The 13836-nt window shown below is 49.8% G+C and overlaps 1 protein-coding gene across 1 annotated transcript in view; it reads left to right on the top strand.

Moving 5' to 3' along the window:
• LOC8032121 (ABC transporter G family member 20) overlaps nt 1–13836 on the top strand; it is a 68774-nt gene that overhangs the window by 37442 nt on the left and 17496 nt on the right. The window contains exons 2-3 of the mRNA XM_029972378.3: nt 260–483; nt 1920–2852. Coding sequence (XP_029828238.2) covers nt 260–483; nt 1920–2852 — 1157 coding nt within the window. The remainder of the gene's footprint in view (nt 1–259; nt 484–1919; nt 2853–13836) is intronic.

Below are 13836 nucleotides of genomic sequence, written 5' to 3' on the forward strand. Positions count from 1 at the left end.
ACGGCGGGGCTTCTGGGTCATTAGTTCAGTGGCAGGTTGCGCCGGTCGCCAGTCGACCATGCACCGAGGAGGTCGGCTGCAGCGTGGCTACCACCACGCCGAGCCCGTGGTGCTGCAGGGCCCAGGCGGTGGTAGACGTCCGCTGGCCGCCTCGACGCCTGCTCAGCGACATGCTCCAGATGGCCGCGTCGCGGACCTCCTGTCCGAGATCCGGGCTGCTCGGTCGGTCGCGCTCACCGCTGGCGGTTTCTTGGCGCAGTGCGAGGCCAACGGGAAGGGTCCCGTGGACGCGACAACGGCCGTCCAGGTGCCGACGTCCATGGCGCCCTCAGCGGTCCTGGCGTCGTCTGCGACGGGCAAGGCGACCGGAGGAAGACCTCGGCTGGCCGTGGACGTCCGCGGGCTTCGCATCTCGTACGGGAGGGGCAACAACGCCGTGGAGACGCTGCGGGGCATCGACCTCAGCCTGCCCGAAGGAAAGATGTGAGTGTGCCATGGTTACTCTAACTGATTCAATCGATAAATAATTTGTGTAACAATTAATGTTCTGCTGAGCAACACTGGGACGGAACGTTCCAGTAGAAATGCTAGCTCTTAATCTTTACCGAATGCACGTGCCTTTTGAGTAATGTCTTGTCAGGCTACATGCTTTCGTTATGTTTTATTGTCAGGTAATCATTTTAAAGTATTGGGCTTAAATCTCGAGCATTCCTGACCTTCAGTTTATATCGTTGAACTGTCCCCCGAATCACTCCATATAATACCGTTATTGTAAGTATAAACGATTCGCGTGAAAAAGTGATTTGCGTTTGTGTCATCTTATTTTTTCCCACGTGTTGGTTCTCTTCCCTTGACATTGACTTCGGCAAAGGAAGCTTGTAAAGGCTTTTTTGACTAATTCTAACTCGTTAAAATTACTTGCAAATGTTTTTACTAAAAGTACTCTGCAACGACGTTATCTAACTTCCAGCGTTTCCTGAAGAATATGGTTTTCACGATAGTGGGACACCAACTTGTGGTGCGGAGTATTCAAATTCTATTTGAACCTCGCTGAGACTGACGATGCTTCATGTCGCATTAGGCGCAACGGTTCGTAATTCGAAGGGACAATATCTGGCGAGGTCTTTATTTCAGCTACAACTGCTGCCTTCTGTCGCGGAAAAGTAAGGCACACATTGGGAAAGATAAATTTCATCGTGATACACCGAAAATGAGAGGAAAATCATTAAAAGAAAGGTACAAAAACATCGCACCACCTGGTTCCTTTTAAATGCTGAAGAAGCTTGGTTGAAACAAAAAGCTTCAAATTGCGTGCACAAATTACGCGTTACGGAAAAAATAAACAGAGTGGCGCACAAGATGGGGGCATATTGCTTAGTAACGTGTAATTCAACCAACGAGCTCATCTCTTAAACTTACCCGCCATTTTTAGAGCTACGTATTTTTCATGTTCCGAAGTGCCAAGTGTTGATTCTTGGATTGTGACCCTGTCGTCTTTCTCCGAGCTTTGATCTTTACCTCAGGCCTGTTCTTACTGCGCCTCCGGTCGAGGACCATTGGGCTCTATCTTCGCTTATATGTCGTCTTGTCGATCCTCGTGTTGATTCCTTTAATAATGTGTAACCAAACGTGTTCACCGACTAAACTTGTTCACTCCGAATTTCAGAGATTATTCAAACGCAAATATGAGCTTACGGACATCTGCACAAGCCCACTAGTTTGATTCGGGGTTGGAGCATGTAGGTCTGTTTTCAAAGGGTCTGCTACCATTTAGCAGAATTCGCTCTCAGCTGAATGGCGAGGAAATTTTTGCAGGGTCCACTTAAACCCCGAATAACGTTTCATAATAGCACAAAGTTACATTATGTCTGGACGCAATAACTGCTTTATTTTCTTACTTGAGCGTTTTATTCACTCAGCTACGGGCTTCTGGGACCCAGCGGCTGTGGCAAGACGACCCTCCTGCGCTGCATCGTGGGCCGCCTCAAGCCCCGCCAGGGCAGCGTGTACGTGTTCGGCCGGCGCCCGGGCCAGGCCGGAGGCTACATCCCGGGCCCCGGCGTGGGCTACATGCCCCAGGAGCTGACCCTCTACCCGGAGTTCTCGATCCACGAGACGCTCACGTACTTCGGCCGCCTGTTCCGAATCGAGGCGCACGTGCTTCGCGAGCGCACCACTTTCCTGATCCGCTTCCTCGGCCTCCCGGAGAAGGGCCGTCTGGTGAAAAACCTCAGCGGCGGACAAAAGCGCCGGGTGTCCCTGGCCGCGGCGCTCATCCACCGGCCCCCTCTCCTGATCCTGGACGAGCCCACGGTCGGCGTGGACCCCTTGCTGCGACAGAGCATCTGGCACTACCTGATCACGCTGACGCACCGCGAAGCCATCAGCGTCATCATCACAACGCATTACATAGAGGAGGCCCGCCTGGCGAACCTGGTCGGGCTCATGCGCCAGGGTAGGATGCTCGCTCAAGCCTCTCCGGACACGCTGATGCACCAGCATGGTATGCTCACACTCGAAGAGGTCTTCCTCAAGCTGTGCATGGCGGACAACCAGTCGAACAACAGCAGCGCCGGAACTCCGAACGGTGTGCCCAAGGTCAGCGCCGCTGAAGTGCCGGTCAGCGACGGCAAGGTCTTCGAGGCCTCTGGTCTGGCCGCCAGCAAGGAGACGCTCGCGGCCAACTCCATGACGCATCTGGTCCGCAACAACAGTGTCGAGTTGCTGCACAACAACGCCCAGGAACTGAGTTTAGAGCATGCGGTGCGCAGGCGCGAGCCTTTCTTGGACGCCTGGTTCAGGACGTGGGCGCTCGTCTGCAAGTCCCTGACCAGGCTACACCGGAATCTGCCGTAAGTCGCCGACGGGCGTTTTTGCTTCTTCGTATGTTTGCACAATTTTGTTAGGGAATAGTACGTGTTAGCGCTCCGCGGCTCGGCGCGCGTAAAGAGAATGTTCGCGCTGCAGAACCTAGGGATCCTGGTCTAAGTCCCCAGTCCTCCCTGTTTTGACCGGAATGAGCATCGTACCGACATGTGGTCGTGTATCACTATTTCGCGATGCACGTTAAAGATCGCATGCCAGCAGTCTTACTGCCCTGGCAAAACGTTTCGTTTACAGCGGCGACGCCCGATGTCCATTTGGGATGGCTAACTGCCTGCTGTCTCATCATACACGTGGCACAATTAATGACTCGCGAGAAGAGGACTGAATCTAAACACCACCGGGAGTCGTACGCCACAGACGTCGTAAACTGACCGTAGGACTAGCGCTTTGAGGTCCTTGAGACAGAGGGGGTGCCTGGAGAGTGTGAGCCGCCTAAAAAAGCAAAGATGTTATAAAAACAAAATGTGGCATGTTGCCAAAGTTAATATTATTTATATAGGTAGGGTTCCGTGTTTGCGGGGTGTGTTTTTCTTTAAGATCAGGTGTACATTTTCGATTTGTTCTTCCTTCTCGAAAATTCGGTGCTTTTCGGTATTCATTTCTAATGTCAGACGAAAACCCAGGATTTATCGGGCATGTGTTGGAGAAAATAGGACACGGGCATGATATTCCCCCACCACTATACTCGTTTTCCCCTCCAGAACCGTAGTATAAAAGAAGCCTGGCGCCTCGCGGAGCATTAATAATTTGCCCCATTTATGTAGAGACCTAAGATAAATATAGGTGCATTTTAGATAAGATATTTGTTATGTTATCAAGACGTACACGTTTCAAACGCCAAAATGATCATCTCTTCCTCCAACAACCTAATCTTGCAAGAACTACTTCGCGAGGAGTACGAACAATGCGCAACGTTTCCTTTTTCGTCTGCATAGAGGGGGGGGGGGGGGGGGGGGGGGGGGGGGGGGCTTTACGTTTTCAGCTCGTTGCTCGCCCTCTCGCGGCGGAAACGGGAACAGCTTTAGTGTAGGTCCCCCGGTTCTCCTGCTCAGCGGGCACGGAGGAACTGCTCGCGATCATGGCTCGCGAAATGTCATTTCTGAATGTACAGTGCACTCTCCACGGTCCCAATGTAGTGCTGCAGCCGGTATGGGATTGTGCCTTGAGGCTGGTTCGCATATTTGCAACAGTTGCGTTCGCATGCAACCGAGATGACCATAATGACTAAAACAAAGCAACAACCGTGACTCGTGACTTGCTTCGCGAAGCTACCCCTTGTATCGCTTGCCATGCTGTGTACGGCGAACGTTTGTCCAGGTGACTTTTTCCTTACAGTCGTTTCGGTTGCATGCGAACGCAACCAACGCAAATGTGTGGACCAGCCTTTACTATCTCGAAAGTTTTATTATTGCATATAAAAGCAAACGCAAGCGCCGTGCGTTTGCGTTAGAGTTGTGTGCTCCCCTCTGCGCGTGTGGGCCGTCGCCACGCGCCAACAAAGGACCGCGATTTTGGGCTACGCGCACAGGCAGTGTGAAACACGCAACGTTAACACCAAAATGCAGTGCTTGCGTTCGCTCGTATATGAAACAATAAAACTCGCTACTTTTTCACCGGTTTTCCAACGCCAAAGAAACGTGATGCAGCAAGCGGACGTAAAACCGGGTGGGCGTTCCTCCGAATTGGAAAAACTGATATATGGGCAAAACGACGGTGCGTAAAAATAAAAGGAAAGAAGTATTCCCGCTTTGTAATTAAAAAAAATTAACGGAATTCCTTTTGTATATCAGGAAATTTCGTTCAGAAGGATTGGCACGCTGTCGTTGTGAAAAGCCGCGATTTTGATAGCACCAGATGCTTTATCGCAATCATTGCCGTTTTCCATGGATTTCACGGAGTAGCTACAATGTTTTCGCTTATTTTAGACGATTTTCATTTTATAACTTGTTAATTAAAGATCTGCAGTTGGCACCACTGATGATAATTTTGCAACTTTAGATTGCCATAGTTGTTTGCACGTTTGAAATTAGATCACAAGGAACACAATTTATTAGAGCTTAAAAAAACTACCTATTCAGATATCTTAATTGTATTAGAATTATTACAAATTGCGGTAACGTAGACCACACCCCAATCACAATAATACGGCATTTATCCATAATAGTCTTTACAGGAAGGTCTCGCTCTTTTCTTTTTAGCATATGAAAAACTGACATCGTTATCAAGATAGACATAAGTTTAAAAAAAAACGCTGTTTTCACTAAAAAAAAAGAAACCAAATCAGAGTTAGGCAACAAAAGTTTTTTTTTTTTTTTAAGACAACGCGTGACGCATAACCAATAGATCAATATAAAGTCCTATGCGTCACGCGTTGTCTAAAAAAAAAACACTTTTGTTGTCTAACTCTGATTTGGTTTCTTATTCTATTAATAAGAACAGCTTTTTTTTTATTTATACGTTTTGTGAACATATTGTAAGCTTACAACCCCGTGAAGATATTTAGTAAAATCTGAATTGATTCTGTTATTCTTTTGTTTAGAGTAAATGCTACAGCAATTAATTATCTAAATGGCTAAAAGCCCATTAAAGTTCCCGCAATTCATCATTTTACATGCCAATTTTCTGAGTCAGAAGAAGCAGCAAAAACACCGAATTATCAGCACAGAAGTTTTCAACAAATACAACATTCTGATACCTCTGAGTCTAAGGTGTATAAAAAAACCTTGCCTTTTAAGGGACACTGAACTCTGCAACATATTTTGAAGTGTCTGGATCGGACACGTACGTCACAAAATGTAGTTTCCGCGAAACATTTCTTTAGCTCAATAAGTACGCTGTCAGACACATCTTCAATTAGAAGAGAAACAGAAATTAACACCTATTAAATGCAAAGGTGGAAGCGAGCTGGACAAGAATGACGAAAATAATTCCTGGAGAAGGGGAACAAGAGGGACAAAGGACCTAGCTGTGTTTGGAAATTTATGTTTGTCCTTTGTCCCTCTTGTTCCCCTTCTCCGGGATTATTTTCGTCATTAACACCTATACCGAAAAATTCAGTCCAAAATAGAGGTTAGTTTTGGATTCGCTCCCGAATGAAAACGAAGCCTCCTGGCGTGAGTATTGCGCTAAACAGTTTTTGTGTTCAGGATAAAGAGGTGATCTGCGGGCCTAACACCGTAGTGGCTTCCTCTTATAAGCGGGCATAATTTGTGTCACTCAGTGAAGTCGGCACACTTGACAGGATCAGCAACTGGTATACCAGCACCACCGAGGTGGGAGGTCCTTAGAGCGATAAACTGGCAGCTGAAAGTGACCCCCAATTGGCCGAAGCCACGTTGCACATTTGTGACCACAGACACGTGACCTTATAGTTTTACGTCTAGATTTTAACGAAATTCCGCGCATAAAAAATTGCCTGTTGGTCACGGTGCTGTATTTGGGGTTTTGATCGGAGCTACACACTGATTTCTTAGGCTAATAGTATTGAACAATAGTTCACGTTTGTTACAGCGATCGCAATACAAATTTCTGCTAAGTTTTGCGTAAAAGCCTCCGAATTTGGTGTAGTCACATGTCTAGGGGTCAAAATTGTAGACATGGTGGCAGCCAAGTTGGGCTCACTTTTGCCTGGTGAACGGGATACCATTTTATCGCTCTAAGACCCTCTACCTCGTCGACCAGCACGTATCATCGACCTTCACTATAACCGACATTTTAGAATACGAGTGGCGCAGCCTATGTGACAAGGTTGCCATACGAGAAAGAAACATTCACCTGACGGCGTATGCGGACTGCCTTTAGTATGATATCTAGTAGCAGTGTGACACAGCGGCTTTTACCTTGGGAACCGCATATCACGAATGTTGGCGGCAAATGGTGGCACTCCTCGCCTTATTGGACGAGTTCAAAGCGGACGTGTCGCTTAGTTTATCTATCATGCCCATGTGGGGCGGGCGCGCGTGCGTCCCAACCGATTGCGCGCTTATTTCAATCCGCGCTTGGCGGTTCTATCTCTTCGCGTACAGACAAAGCGTTACTTTTCAGTTCAAGTTTCTTTCTCGTGGAGTGCTCTCCTTGATTTGTAAGCGACGCGAGAGATAACAACCCAAACTTCTTGATCGCTTGACAATTGCTCCCTCATAGTTTCAGAGGTTAACCGGTAGCGAAAAATACAACTTGTCCGAGCCGTCGGCCGATTTCTCGGTCGTCCCCAACCATCTCAAGGCCCTCGGCACAGCCACCGGGTGGCGCCATAATGAGAGTGAGAAGAAACACACCCGACAGTCTGACACTGCCCCTCTCGGCCTCCAGAATGCTCTTCACGATTGTCAGCAGCTGCTCCCGATGCGTAGCGTCCCGCGCCGAACTCCCGCGCTCGACCTCCGCCTGTACCTGCCACATATTCTCGCCGTGCTTCTCCCACCAGCAGCTGATCCCGACGGAACTCGGCCGCGGCCACGCTTTGAGCCGCTTTTGCGTTCAACGACTGCTCTTCTTCCCTCAACATCTCGACCATCTCGCTCCAGAGACTGGCCACCCTGGTTGCGTGCACCCAGGCTCAGGATCGTCACCTCGACACCTGCGTCGGCCTCTGCTTTTCCAGCGCTCTCTTCAGCGCAGTCACTTCGTGCACGTGCAGTTGCTGCAGCCGCAACACTTTCTCGTTCACGCGGCGTCTCATGGTAAATTCGGGTGGTCGCCTCTCTCCTCTGACCTTGACTCAGCAGAGTGCCACCTCCTGGCCGCTAGAGGTACTCGGGATACTTTTCAGCCGATCACGACTGCTGGCTTCAGAGCGCTCCAAGATTTTTAGACCAGTAATGGAAGTAAAACTTCTTAATTTTAATAATGCACTACAAAAACGATTTAACAGACTACGGTGGACGATTGAGCAAAATTTACGCTCGCAACGTGATGAAATGATGGTTGTGACGTAAATTGTTTTACGCATCAGCATATAAAAAAAACAGCAGTATGCGAATTGATTTTTGCGGAACAGGACGAAAGCCAATGATTGGAAAGAGTTGTCAACTCATCGCGTTTTCGACAGTGAACGCACTGCGATAGCGGTCATGCATACGGCAGAGCAGGCAAATATAAAATGGCTAATAAACCTAATTTTTCTCACGGCGAAATATTGCGCAAGCAGGATAAAACAAATATCACCATGTGACACAAATGGCTGTGCATTAGATTCGGCTTTACCTTTATTTTACAACACAAACCTTTGAACACACTTTTAGGTTTTACCAAACCTGAAAATTTCTTGAGGCTACCACAAAACACAGTAGGGCGAGCTCTGCGAGCTGTTTCTTCGTCCGTTAGGCTTATCGAAATCACCGCCACAAGATTTATGATCTCGTGAAAGCACTGGGAATATTTCACACGTCGACTTTTCCTGTTACGGTCACAAAGAAATGCCCTCGCGCCGTCGAATGCACAAGTACGTTGTAGAACCACATATCAATCGTCATCTCGCCGGACCCCGCACACCACCACAGACCACTGCCGGCCATCGTCAACTAAACCACGTGATCCCCATCCAAGTACCACGTGACGCCTGAGCAGCTCCGCACTCCGACGGTTACAGACGGAGTGCTAGGGAGCGCTCTGAGAGGGAGAGGTGCCCTCGGAATGAACCACCCGATCAGGCCACAGCACTCTCTTTCCACCACCTGATTTCGCGCGCTCTGGAAAGAGCGCTCGAGAGCGCGCAGAAAGAACCGCGCGAATGCGCCATCAAAAACTCGCGGTCGTCGCCGCGGCTCCAAAGCTCCGCGTCCGGTTGGCCCATTGTTCCTTCGTTGGCTGCGCGCTGCTCGTCCCTGATCCGTTCCTCCCAACTTTCGCTCGGGCGCTGCATCTCAGCTTGGTGCTGCTTGGCGGCGTTCCGCATCCGTTGCTTCAGCTCCGCGACTTCTTCCTGGTGGGCCTTCGCCAGCGACGCTCTAGATGCTCGACGCAGCGCTGCAGTTCTTCCGCTTGTGCCACGCGCAGCGCTAGCTTCTCTTCGTCCTACGTCCGCGGGCACCTTCCATCGCGTACTGGTGCTGCACGTTGAACGCCGCCACCTCGTGTTAGAGCTAGGCGGACACCTCCTTCTCAAAGTCGGTCCTGTCCTACGAGTGTTCCCGGGCGTGCTATCCGTGCTTGCGTTCCAGGTCCGTCTGCTCCTGGAGTTGTTCGCGCTGGAGGCATTGTCGCTCCGCACCCAGCCCGCCGTTCCACGTCTCCTCGAGCAGACAGATCTCCTCGTGGTCCTTCGTCTGCTGCTTCTCTTGCTCGACGGCGACTGCCTTGTTCAGCGCCGCTGTGGCTCTGTCTTGAGGCAATACCACCTAGAAGACAAGGCCTGCGCATGACGTTTGGTTAGTAGATCCCCGACCCGCCCCAAGCGGCAAACACCCCAAAGCTTGACGAGAGTAGGGGCCGCGTCGCAACTGCGGCGCATTCACTTGCGGCCGCAGCTGTATGTGTGACTGCTGTGTGCGAGCTGATAGCGAGCTTCCAGTGCATTTGCGACGTGCACGCGAACGCTCCCTCGGCCAGGAGCGCGAGCGCGCGCTCCTGGCTTTGAGACGCGCATTTCTAGCGCGCGCTCGTTCTGCGGTAGAACGCTTCGAAGCAGCTACCCGAGGTATAAACAGCGTCCTCGAAAATGGCGTCCAGTGTCAGCGTCCAGCGTCCCACGAAGGGCTTTTCAGCCCTTCGCGCAGCAGTAAGGCGATTTCGCTCATGCATTTGACGCTCCACGTGAAAGTCGTATGCTCATCGTATGCTCTTTGCAAGAGACACTCGGCGTGAGCATCTGTTTTATTATCTGTTACACAAACCACTGAAGCAGGCGATGGAGCAGACGATGTAGCAGACGATGTTGCTCATCCGGGCTAGCTAGGGGGCGCTGAGGGGATCTACTAGTGATGACGTTTAGAGGAGGAAATGCGCAGGCCTTGTGTTCTAGGTGGTATTGCTTGCGGCGTGCTTAAAAGCAGGCGGTCCCTGCGGTCCACGACCTCCTGCCAAAGCGTCTCCTGCACCTGTGCGCGCAGGCACTGCGGCTCCTCCGTGTGCTGGAGAAGCCCGTGCACGTCCTTCTCTGTCTCCTGCTGCAGCTCGAGGAGTTCCAGCTTCCTCTTTTCTATGATGCCGTGCACCTTAAAGTCCTCTGCCAGCTTCGCATCGGCTGCCTTTAGGCTCCGGATGTCGTTCTCGTGGATCTTGCACGTGGCCCGAAAGTCCTCCAGTCGGATTATTCTTTCTATCGTTTTCTTTATCCCCATGTGTCCCGCTGTTATGGAATCATTGACCAACCTCAAGGCTATCAGTGAGCAGGCTACCGGTATAGTGCCAGAACCTCAGATCATCTTTCCACATTATCTTGATCCCCGATGAACCGCTTGTCGAGCAGCCTCCGAGACAACGAAATTTCTCCACTCAATTGCCTTGCCTGCTCCCGCCAATCTTTGATTTCCGGGTCGGTGACCTGCTCTGTACTGAAAGATGCATCCAGTGCAGTACATTCAGGTACATTCAGTAAGGAAAGGTACATTCAGTGCAGTCCGCTGTTATGCCCCTTGTCGCGTGCGCTCACTTCGTTGACGTCGTTGGTGCTCTCCTCCAATGTGGTCAGCGTTCCTTGTCTTTCCAGTCTGTCACCGTCTGCCTCTTGTGCTAGCTCTTTCCTTTTCTGCGCGCGAGTTGTCATCAAATTTTTTTTTTTTGGTGCTTTATTAAGGTTATACATGACTTCTGTGCCTTTTGACACGAGGCCTCACCACGGTTAACCATCGGTCCACTCCCCCTTGACGCGTTCATTTTCAACCTCCTAGCAACAGTAATGGAATCGGTGAACCCTCTGTCGTTTCGAAAGAGGTCATTCCCCAAGAGGACTCTGGCTCCGCCGGGTAAAAAAAACTAACACTGTACAAAACGCTTGTACACTCTAAATTGCAATGTGCTTCTATCTGGGACCCCGGTCATTCCAAACTAACTAACGCCCTGGAATCGGTTCAGAATCGCTTTGCTCGTTTTATTCTTAATAACTTTCATCGCACCGCAAGCGTGAACTCAATGAAAATTAGCCTATCGTTGCCTAACCTCAATTTACGTCGCAAATAGCTCGCTTATGTCTCTTTTATAAGATATAACATACTAACTCATTACTTCACAACCGACTGCTGAGTCATCCGTCTTATATTTCGCCACGCATTGATCAAATGTATAAAGTAGACATTCTAAAATGTAACACTAATGCAATCCGAGAGTCATTCATTTCAAAAACTTCAGTGGATTGGAACCACCTTCCCGCATCTATCGCAACCATTGTTCCTGACCACTTATATAGAACTGCCATAAATAATCTATACTGCTCAGATTGAGCTGCAAAGTGTACTACTGCCACCAACCCCCCACTCCCCTCTGTAATGCCGATGGCCTTGAGGGTATTTTAAATAAATAAATAAATCTGCACTTTGCACAGTGCCACAACACACTCCTCGGACTTTTCACCTGGCCCTCTTCTTAGGGTTCGCCCCAACACGTGGACCTGCACGAGGGGACGGACCACCATGTTGATGTTGGTCTGCGACTCGAGCCGCTGTGTTGGCGACACAAGCGATTCGTCGACAAGCGTAATAGTACCGCCGGTGTCTCGGAACCCCATTACTACACTGCCGTTGATATTGCCGGCCAGCAAAACTGCGTGTATGAGTCGCTCCTGGCGACTCCACCTTTCGCGTGAAATATCATCTTCTGGGAAGGCAAGCTCGTCCTGTTGGGGTGCCCCGCATCTGACAGCTGAATATTTGGAGTTACTTCTCTTAGTCTCGGAGCGGGACCCTCAGTCGTTTTGAACATGACCTGTTTTTTCGCAGTTGAAACAAGTCGGCGCGAATGTGCACTTTAGTTTCATGTGGCTAACCAGGCCACAATGAAAAGAACCAACTGAGGCAGGTTGTGAGTCACTGTTGGGCCCCTATACGCGGGGGGAACCGTAACACCGCGTAAAGCCCGGGTGTCATGAGACCTCCTTTCTGTTCTTACCGATCAACAAGCTTTGCAAACTCTTCATAAGTCTCTGGTCGGCGATTTTGAACCCAAGTTACCATGTCCACCGGTAGGGCTTTCTCCATTTGTCCCATGACGATAAGACTTCATTAGTGCCATGTCTTCTACGACTTCTGCCCTCATCCACTGGTCATAAAAGCGACAAATCTTGGTTGTCCACTCCGTACACAACTCGCCCGGATTCCGCCTTGTGTTTCTAAATTTTCTCCGGTATGCTTCGGCGTTCAAGTGGTAGCGGGCCAGAAGTGCCATCTTTATAGCCTATAGTCTGATGCCTTTCCAACAGGCAACTCCGAATAGGCCTCGTGGGCAATTCTCGTCGGGACCGACGCTAAAGGCCCGTTCACACACTTGCGACTCATTAGAACCGAGCGCCTTATGCAGTTCCAGGGTCACCGTATAGATTGCGCCAGCGTACCAGTGTGTTATCTCGCCCTAAGAGATTTTTAAGAGGTTCTAAATGCCCGTTAACACACTTGCAACTGAGTAGGACAGACCGAGACAAGACTGGTTTTTAAGCCTCTTGCGCTGTTTTCGGACCTGCTCCACAGCAGCACATCCGGTCCTAAAACGCCGGAAGAGGCTTAAAAACCGATCTCGTCTCGGTCGGCGCTACTCGACTGCAAGTGTGTGAAGGGGCCTTAAGACGTAAGCCTGCAGCTCGGACGGAATCCGGTGAATCTATAGACCTTTCCAAAAAGAGCGCTCTGGCCGCCGCCATTTTGCGAATCGAGCGACCCCTATCAGCCAGAAATTTCTGGCACCCGCCTGAGCTGTGGAAACTCGGTCAGCGTGACTCCCCACCTGCATTTTGCATCCGGAGTTCGGCGGCTTTTCTTGGAAGTTTTTATTTTATTCGCTTGTTTTGGGTGATTACCCTTTGTATGTTATCTTCCACTGTGAGAACCACGGAATACCAGGGCTCTTAGCCCGCTCGGCCTTCGCAGAAAACGAACGAAGAGAGCGAACGTCAAGCAGCCCGCGACGCAGGCAGTTCGACGTGCCTGGAGGATTATTTCCGTCGAGATAATCTCCAAAAAGCCTTCCCGGGTGTGTTCCGGGTCTTCGCGAAAAATAGCTGATAGGGTCGGGTTCGGGGTGTGGGGACAGAATAGACACGTTCGTTCATTTGCTTTGAAGCTGTTCAAAAAAGCTGCTCTCTTCTACATGTTCCCCAAAACGCGCCGGATTCCGTCCGATTGTCGCGAAGTGGCTATCGTCGACACTGTATATTGGACATGCTGTGTTATTTGAGACCTTTCTCAAATCCTGTTCGGATAACGCGGCACCGTGGGGTACGTACAATATATGTTGTTCCATTGATGAGACTCATTGAATTTCATGTTGTGGGCGGGGAATATCCATGCAGTTCAGATATTCTGTGTGGTCACATATTTTGACCTTTATAGATTGACACGGCTGAGTGTACGGTGCCGTAAAACGATGAACATAAAATGAAACAACCATTCCAGTTGCATTTGTTCTGTCGCGCACGGACTCACCAAAACAGCTTTCATTTCTTTGTTTTTGTTCCAAAAAAATATAGCACTGCTTTCTCAAATACCTCTATAAATTATGTTCGCCACAGAACACAAAATAAGAAAGAAAGCGCGGCAATTTAGCTTCCACCAGCGTCCGGAATTGCGCCTACGCAGGCTGCCACAGCCTACTGACGAGAAACTCCACAGCTCAGCGCAGTCGGGCAACACTGAGGTACACTCTCAAAACCAGGGACGCGCGCTGTAAATCGCCTCGTTCGAGACTGCCGCTGGAAAGGTCTATAGTGGGTCACAAGCCAAGAAGGTAGGAGAAGCTCCTCCCAGGGCGGAACAATATACATTTGTCTTTGTGTGGTTAAATGAAATTGGTCTTATTTAAACACTA

The sequence above is a fragment of the Ixodes scapularis genome, unplaced genomic scaffold (genome assembly GCF_016920785.2).
Source record: "Ixodes scapularis isolate PalLabHiFi unplaced genomic scaffold, ASM1692078v2 PGA_scaffold8__174_contigs__length_109621045, whole genome shotgun sequence".
Classification (NCBI taxonomy): Eukaryota; Metazoa; Arthropoda; class Arachnida; order Ixodida; family Ixodidae; genus Ixodes; species Ixodes scapularis.